The sequence below is a fragment of the Arachis hypogaea genome, chromosome 4, assembly GCF_003086295.3.
Source record: "Arachis hypogaea cultivar Tifrunner chromosome 4, arahy.Tifrunner.gnm2.J5K5, whole genome shotgun sequence".
In the NCBI taxonomy this organism is placed as follows: Eukaryota; Viridiplantae; Streptophyta; class Magnoliopsida; order Fabales; family Fabaceae; genus Arachis; species Arachis hypogaea.
In genome coordinates this window covers 102,968,108-102,977,459 of record NC_092039.1, presented here as the reverse complement: position 1 = coordinate 102,977,459, position 9,352 = coordinate 102,968,108, and the positions used below count along the sequence as shown (strand labels likewise).

Below are 9,352 nucleotides of genomic sequence, written 5' to 3'. Positions count from 1 at the left end.
TAGCATTCTCCTCCATGTTGATGTACCTTTCAGCTCTTTCCTGTACATCACTTAAAGAGATGGGGTGTCTTTTGGATATGGACTGTGAGAAGGGACCTTCTCTAAGCCCATTGACTAACCCCATTATGACTGCCTCGGTTGGCAGGTCTTGGATCTCTAAACATGCTTTGTTGAACCTTTCCATATAGGCTCGTAAGGATTCTCCGACCTCTTGTTTTATTCCCAGGAGGCTTGGCGCATGTTTCACTTTGTCTTTCTAGATAGAGAACCCCATCAAAAACTTCCTTGAGAGGTCTTCAAAACTGGTGACTGACCTCGGAGGGAGGCTGTCGAACCACTTCATCGCTGCTTTCGATAGGGTAGTTGGGAAAGCTTTGCATCGCGTAGCGTCGAAAGCATCAGCCAGGTACATCCAACTTTTGAAATTGCTTAAGTGATGCTTTGGATCCGTGGTTCCGTCATAGAGGTCCATATCGGGGTTTTTGAAGTTTCTTGGAACTTTTGCCCTCATGATGTCCTCGCTAAAAGGGTCCTCCCCTCCTATGGGCGGCTCTTCTCGTTCGTCGCGGGAGTTCCGGCCTTTGAGGGAGGATTCCAACTTCAAGAGTTCTCTTTCTAACTCTTTTCGTCGTTCCATCTCCTCTTTTAGGTTCTTCTCAGTCTCCTTTTGTCGCTCTCGTTCCTGTTCTAACTGTTCCAAGCGACTTTGGTGGACGTGGACTAATCCCATGAGTTCAGTTGCGTGGGATGGTCCATCTTTCTCCGAGTCGCGCCCTTCTGAAGAATTCGCCTTTGGATTTTTGACTCCGGAGGTACCTTCTCTGTGCTGATCGTTGGTTTCCTGGTGAAGGGTCAAGTCTGCGTCATTGTTTCCGGTGTCCAGATTCTCTTGTTCAGAATCTGATTCCACATGACCCTCTTCGGGGGATCTATCCGCCATCACTGGTTGACCTCTCGGTTCCCCGGCAACGGCGCCAATGTTCCGGGGCTTACCTAGAACCGGATGGTGGTTAGGCTTGTTTGTGAGGCCCAAGCGTTAGAGGAGTGTGGTCTCCGACTTGGTTTACGTTTGGGAGCCGCCTCCGAGTTGTGTATGTGAAAGAATGGGGGGTGATACTTGCAAAGACACTCCGATGCCTAAGTCAGCATGGGGTTAAGCAAGTTTAGAAAGTATTGGGACTTAGAGATACCTGAGGAATGTCAGTGTATTTATAGCGGTGAACTAATAACCACCGTTGGAGTAGTGCCACTTTTTTAGGGTGTTAACCGTCCCTTTATCTTGGGGAGGTTAAGATATGGATACTGGAAGTGGTTAGAGAGATTTTAGGGGCAGTTACCCATCTGAATGAGTGCTTATCTGCCAGCTAACCCTCGTTCCAATGACTTCTTTAGACAGGTCGTGGTGAGTGCCGACTTTGTAAGACGAAGGTCGGTGCCGGGTGAGGCTCAATCCGTGGGATTAGGCCTTTTGTTTGGACCTGGGCCTTTACTATTGGGTCAGGGTATGAACAATATTCAATATTAATTATGATATAAATAATTAATATAAATCATTAATTGAATAAAAATTTAATTATTTAATCTAATTAATTATTAAAATTTTTAATAAATTAATTATAATTTAATTATTTAATATAACAGAAAAGATAGACGATTTTAAAAATAACAATGGCTCTTATTGAAGGTCACCGTTTGTGATTGTAGTAAAAAGAAGATTAAAGATCGTGGCGGCGATAACGACAATAGTGGTGGCGGCAGCAAGAGTGGTGACATTAGTGATAGATGTGATGAGAATTGGATGGCAAAAAATTTAGGTGATAACAATTAAAAAAGGTTAGGAATTTAAGATAGGATGAGTTAGATTAGCAGAATAATTTAGGAATTTTGGATAATTTTTTAAGTTTTAAGTAATTTTGTCAATTAAAATTTATTTTTTATAAATATAAAATTATTTTTTTATAAATAAATTTATTAAACATTCTAAATATTAGTGAGTAAAAATAATTTGTTCGAATACAAAATATTCAATTAGAAACTGGTTCAACCTTTTCGGTCACTTTTTTTGCCCTAGTCATGCGCAGCTTTTTCCATTGTGATTAGGGACTGTTTGATTGCTTTAAAGTATCATTTCTAAAGAACTCAACATATTTGTATCGATAAATTGGTTAAGCTTGGACATCTTTGGATCCACATCCAACACAATTTCGAATTTTTTGTTTAAACTTTGTAATTTTTAAATTGAAGTTTCCAACTTTTTTGGCAAGAAAAAAAATAAATAGAGGAGATAAGATACGAAATGTAAATATCTTCGGTCGTGGGAAATGTAAATGTCTAAAACTATGTTCAATGAGGTTAATGTAGAACTTTCCGACATCTTTTTGTTTTTTAACAAGGGAAATAACATGACTAGAAACGGACCGGACCCTACATGGTTACATATATGGCCCAAAATCTAATCTATATTCAATTTATCTCCAACTATTATAAAAGTTAAATTCAGTATAGGAATTAATGCAGATTATCTTTGTTATATTAAGTATTAACTCTTTTGAGAGGGAAAAAGAAAAAGGAATTATGTTATTCATATCATATAGTATAAATTTATATTCTCTATATTACCACATCCGAATTAGCCAACCAAGTAATCACCATGAAAGTTGTGAAATTATTGTAATATGATCACGAAGGAAATGGGGTAAGAACAAAATTTTAAATTATACCTATCCATCTAACAACTTCCTTGATCTTTTGCCAAAAAGAATAAGTTGAGGTGAGACAGAGACTAGCGATACTGACACCTCTTAAACAAATGCTTCACTTCAAAACCAAAAAGTTAAGACCATGAGAGGGTATAGTTCAAGAGACTGAAGGGTAGCAGCACAATCTTGATGCCCCAACAAGAAAATCCTCCGAATGCAATCACAAAAGTCCATCATGGGACTGAATTGAATTGAATCTTCATTGTGTGTATCAATTGGAAATTCCAATCTCGATCTCACATCATAGCTTTCAGCTGATAAACACTAGAACACTATGATCCAATCTTTTCTAGATTCTCAGACACAGTTTTCATTCTAGGCCTGACTTCAGGGTCTCCCTCAGTGCATGACAATGCTACATGAAACACAGCCAGTACCTCCTTTTTGGCATGAACTTCTTGAAGCAAAGGAGGATCAACCATTTCGGATAGCGGACTTTCTTGTTCAAACCCTTTCCTCACCCACCTCACCATATCAGGAACTTCCATAGAAGTTGATGGGGCAGGAGTAGAATCAGGGGACTTCCCAGTAAGCAATTCGAGCAACACGACTCCAAATGAATATACATCCCATTTCTGGGTTGGTCTGCTGCCTGGAACTCTGGCCTCAGGGGCCTTGTAGTTGTTGGTATGTTCTGTTTGTGATGGCTTAAAGTAAGGAAGAGCTCCTCCCATAAAGCCACCATTGGAGGGGTTATTGCCAGTGATGCTGATCAACCGGTTAAGGCCGAAATCAGAAATTCGGGGTTGGAAGTCCCCATCAAGGAGAATATTGGAGGGCTTGATGTCACCATGAACAAATTTTCTAGGACTGCATTCATGGAGATAGGCCAAACCCCTGGCTGCTCCTTTGGCAATTCTCAGCCTGGTTGACCATGGAAGGTTCATAGTTGGTTGACCATTTCTCCCTACATAAAGAAATATGATTATTTGTAGCTGAAAATTCAATCTATTTACAGAATGCAAATGGAGATTGAGTTATCTTGATAATTTATTTCCCTAATTGCAATTGAAAATTTATGCTGTTGGGTACAAAGAGAGAATTTCATACAAACGGTCTTTATAGAATGAATCTTGAGGTGTAAGTTATCAATAACAGGTTGTTATAATGTTATTGTTGTATCTTAAATCATACATCAGACATTATTGTTGTAAAGTGTAAACAGAAAGTTAGAAGTGTCAGACGTAAGTGTAGTAGAAGCAATGAGTAGGAAAACAATCTTGTAGAAGCCAAAATGATTAATAATTTAACAAGAAAAAGCATTTTTTTTTTTTCAGTGAGTCAACAGAGTTGGAGGTTCAACTGTGCCATTAGACCAAATACTAGGAAATCCCATTATAAATAATGGCATAAAAGCGGCACAAACTTGTAAGTTCATTTTCAAACTACAGAAACAAAACACTTTAAATAAAGTTACTGTGAAAGATATTGTATTGTGTGTATGAAAAACTGAAAATATACGCATGAAAAAGAGATCCAAAGTCCTCACTCCTAACCAACCACGAAACTTTAAAGTCAACAGACACAAGGCTTGAGAAAGATAAGGTGCACTATCCAATGTAAAAAGCATATAAACCATCATCTAGACTACTACTGCTATCTTTCTAATTAATAAATATATTATAAAGCCACTGACATTTAATTTTAAAAAAACCAGATGTGGTCCTCAAGTTTCATCAGTATCACTGATGCTTGAAAAATGGTTTTGACGAGTGAAACTGCCTGCTTTCAACCAGTTTTGGTTTGCATAATGGCCTCATGTGCTGAGAATGACATAAAGGTCTTGATGTTCAAAAAATAGTTGCATGATTTTAAAGCATATTTAATGTATGCTTAAAAATAATGAAATATCTATAATTATTCGTTTTCATTAATAATGTTTTAAGATTATATTAAGTATATATTTGTAAAATGCATATTAAATATAGACAAGATGTATGCAATAAAGCAAATACTAGTTCTTAGAAATCTAGAAGTTCATGGTCCCAAACACATGCTGAATGTCTTACTTTATCGTCGAGGCAGGTCATTTAAATTGGCATTGTTATCTCACCAAACATTTTCTTGGATCCAACGCTCATTGCCAATAATAAATACCAATAATCCAACTAAATTGCTCACCTAGACGCACTCACTGACTCACCTCAAATTAATTTTTTAAAAAAAAAGTAATACTCGTCAATAATATGCTCGTTTGCAGAAAGAAAAATTGTTAATTTCCAATTTGTTTATTTCTATCAAAGACAAATTGAAATTTTGCACTAGTCAATCAACCATTTTGGTCAATTGTCCCCACAATGAAACAGACAAAACTCTGATACGTAGTGTCTGTAGTTATCTGCATGGAAGTATTTCTAGCATATTTATAATTATTTTAAAACACACTAAATTTTAGTACTTAGTTCTAACAATCCTTTATAGAGAAGGCAAAAGTGAATGGGAATTATTAAACATATGAAATTTAAAAAGCAAAAAAATCCTTCTCTAAACAGAAGTTACAGAATATGTAGAATGTCAAAGAGAAAAATAAATCTCAAATCATTTCTGGTTAATTTCAAAGACAACAGCTAAAATAAACTACAAGGTTTATAAAATAAAATTTAAAAAAGGTAATACTTACCAGGATAATATTATTAAAATAACAATAAGGATTATATCTAAGGAAGATTTTTATATTACACCACCTAATCAGATCCAAATTTCATTTCAGGAAAGTACCTATCATTAGCTATCATTGTCATTCTGTTGGCAATATCATTATCGTTACCACTCTATTGCCTACAACACTTCCCGCACTCTTTACCGCAAAGTCAGCTACCTCATTATAGAAGGCAAGAGTAAAAATGAAGGTCAAACCCTGTTCTACTTCTACCACAAGAGATAAAGAAAGGGAATTTTACTTATTTTCGTTATCAGGACACAAATCTAGAGAGTTCCGAGACAGAGACACTGACAAATTCTTTTTTGTATATAGTTTACTTTTATTATCTCCCATTTTTAAAATAAAATCACATCAAATAAGAGATACTAATAATTATAGTAGCATCTTTTACCAACTATGGTTCCAACCAAATATTAAGTAGAAATAACAGAATTCTACTCCTAAATGCAGAGCATATTATTGAAATCAATAACCCAAAATGAAGCTAAGAAAGTAACACATGAACAAAAAAAAACAAAGCGCTAAAAAAGTGAAAGTAAGTAACCAACCTCTAAGAGCGGTGGTCAAATTGCCATTAGAGATGAAATCACTGATCAAGAGCTTCTCATCAGGTGCCCAATAATAAGCCCTTAGCTTCACAACATTAGGGTGCTTGACCTTCCCAATAGCCTGAACCTCAGCAGCAAACTCCTTATACCTCTGTTCACCACCCTCCCCAAGCCTCCTCACAGCCACAGGAACCCCATTCCCAAGCACAACCTTATACACTATCCCCAACCCACTCTTCCCAAGAACATAAGCTGAAGCCCTCAACAACTCATCAAGCTCAAAGTTAAATCCCTTATCAATCGCCACCAGTTCCCCTTCCCCTCTTCCGCGCTCCCCTTTCTCACCTTCCTCCAATTCAGAATCATCACTCTTCAGCACCCCAACGTTCATGCATGGCAAAGAACAGCACAAAAAACGCGTTTTCCCGTTTTCGCCACCGCCAAACTTGGCCTTACCGGTACAACTACACCCGTTGCAACCGTCTTTCTTTTTCCAATAAACGTAAACAATTATGAGTCCAATTAGAGCAACGCCAGCGGCATCAGCTACTGAGATTAGAACAATTAAACCGGGGCTTAGCCCTTTATTAGACCGTGATCCGGACCGTTCCCTTTTTGAACCAGGGCTTGATCCCGGTTCGCTCTGTGCCGAACCGGAACACGGTTTTTGAAGCGGGAAACCGCAGAGGTTAGGGTTGTTGAGGAACGCCGTGGGGCCTTGGTTTGAAAACGATCCTGTTTGGGGAATCTCGCCGGAGAGATTGTTGTTTCGCAAATCGAAGCTAACCGTCACCGGAAGTTTCCCGAGAGATTCTGGAACGTTGCCGGAGAGGTGATTGAACGAGAGGTTTAAGGTTCCGGTGAGGGATTGAAGCTCTCCGATCTGGTCCGGGATTGGACCTTCTAGGAGGTTCGCGGAGAGGTCGAGCTGAATGATTTCTCGGAGCTCCGGCCACGGTGTCGCCGGAATCTTGCCGGAGAATCTGTTCCTGGCGAGGACAAGGCGCTGGATCTGTGAGCAGTTGCGGAGAGAGTTTGGAATTGAGCCGGAGAGGGAGTTATCGGAGAGGTCGAGGTTCTGGAGGCGGCGGAGGGAGAAGAGGGAGGGAGGGAGGTCGCCGGAGAGGTTGTTGGAGTGGAGGTAGAGGGATCGGAGCGCGGTGGCGTTAAAGAGCTGGGAGGGGATGGAGCCGCGGAAGGCGTTGGAGTGGAGATTGAGGCGGCGGAGGTAGAGAAGTGTGCCGAGCTCCGATGGGAGGTAGCCGCGGAGGCCCCTTCCGGCGAGGGAGACGCCGACGACGCGGGGATCAGGGTCCCCGGAGATGTTACTACAGCTGACCCCGGACCATCCGCACGGAGTGGCGTCTCCGTCGTTCCAATTGGCAAGCGCAGCGGCGCCGGCGGGGTCCACGGCGGATTTTAGAGTGAGAAGTGCAACGCCGTCGGGGGAGAGAGAAAAAACGGTTTGTATTAAAAAGACGAAAAAGAACGAGAAAGAGAAGAAACAGAGAAAGAGATTAACGCTCATTTAGAAAATAAGTGATACGACACCGTTTTGGATGAATAATGTGGATTATTTCTTTGGTTATGTTTATGGAATGGTATAGTAAGGTTGAGTTTGAGGCGGAAGAAGAGATGGAGGTAGTTAGTATTTATGAGAGAAAAGAGAAAAATCAATAAATTGGGGGAAAGATGGGATTTTAATTTGGTGGGGTCCAACTCCCGCCAAAAAGGTTCAGAGAAAGAAGGCCAGAAGGGGAAGAGAAAAAGGTGGTGAATGTTTGATAACAGAAGTGAAGTGAAAGAGAAGCAAGAGGGATGATGAAGAAGAAGAATCTTAGTTTGGTTGCCACTAAAAATTTGGATAATTAGATTTGAAATTTGGTGACCCTTACCTATATTTTAAAATAAAACATTGTGGGCTATTGAGCTGAAATTGTGTTTTTGTTTTGCCTTGTGGACTGTGGTTGTGAAGCATCATTTTCTCTAAGGAAAAGAAAAGGAAGAAAATTATAGTCTCTTCTATTGAAATTAGGGAATATATTAATTCTGTAAAATTTGAATATCATAGTTTTGTAGAGATAAAAGTAAGTATTATTTATAGCCAACCCAAAAAAAAACTATAATCTTGACAATTATATGTTGATCGACTTATAAATTATATAATATTTACTAGAGTATGAGAGGGTTGAAAAACTGATAATAGAGTATGAATGTGAAGATAAAAAAGGAAATTTAAAAAAAAAGTATGGCTAACGTTGTCTCTCGCTAAATGTTGATTTTCAAGTCGACTCTTTTAAAAATTATTTTGATTCAAATTTTTTAATTTTTCAGAATGTTTTCGCTTTTTTATCTTTCAAAAATATTTTGTGAATATTTAAATTTTTAATAACATGTTAATAAGTGCTGGTGGTTTACTCTTTTTTCTACTACATTTATAAAAAAAAAACAAAAATACAAAAATACAAAAAACAAAACGTTGTTTTTCTCTCTCTCTCCCCCAGTCCCCCGATCTCTTTTAACAGGGTCAAGTTGTTAATCCACATGGAACATGCAAAGGAAATAAAAATTATTAAATGATGAACTGTTCTACATGTAACATGAATAAATTCTTGATGCATGTGAGAAATTAATGCTGGAATGTTCTTGCTCGTTTCTAGTGAGTTTGTTTGTGCACCATAGTTAAAGAAAATGCATTCTGTATTCCACAACTCTGAATATTGTATATTTTCTTCATGTCAATTTGTCAGATTTACTTCTCATAAGCTCGGAATCTTAGCTAACATTTATGCAAGAGAGACTAAATTAATAGGCTTTTGCACCCGGTTGTTTACTCATTGAAATTTCAGAGAATAGTAAAGTGAATCTTGTCATTAGATTTTGAGTTAATATTTATTTTGTTCTTATAATAATCTTATCATTATATTTTGATTTAATATTTATTTTGCTCTTAAAATTTATATTCGACCTTATTTTCAATCTTTAAATTTTAATTTATCTAATTGAGACTTTTAAATATTAAATTATAATTTATATTTATCTCTGGAGTTATCTTTATTAAAAAAATCTAATATAATATATTAATTTGTTACGTAAAAATATTCAAAAAGAAAAGTATAGGGTACCAATATATTATCTGTCAACTTATTGCCAATAATGATTAGTTATTATATTTTGAACATATATATAAAGAGACACATCCAAAAAATATATCTATAAAGATACTTCTATTAAACACAGCTATAAAAAAGATATTTTTATTAGACACATCCACAAAGACACCTCTATTAAACACAATTATAAATAAAAATTGGTAGATGTTGGCAAAAATGATGTTGGTAACGTAACGGGATTGTATTCAAAATGACATTGTTTGTTGTACA

The 9,352-nt window shown here is 37.4% G+C and overlaps 1 protein-coding gene across 1 annotated transcript; it reads right to left on the bottom strand.

Moving 5' to 3' along the window:
* Positions 1 to 2,591: 2,591 nt before the first annotated feature.
* On the bottom strand, positions 2,592 to 8,038 carry LOC112797098 (receptor protein kinase-like protein ZAR1). Its single transcript, XM_025839858.3, has 2 exons — positions 5,970 to 8,038; positions 2,592 to 3,666 (listed from the first exon to the last, which is right to left on the bottom strand). Exons 1-2 carry the CDS (start codon positions 7,495 to 7,497, stop codon positions 3,032 to 3,034), a joined length of 2,163 nt encoding a protein of 720 aa, XP_025695643.1. The 5' UTR covers positions 7,498 to 8,038; the 3' UTR covers positions 2,592 to 3,031.
* Positions 8,039 to 9,352: the final 1,314 nt, after the last annotated feature.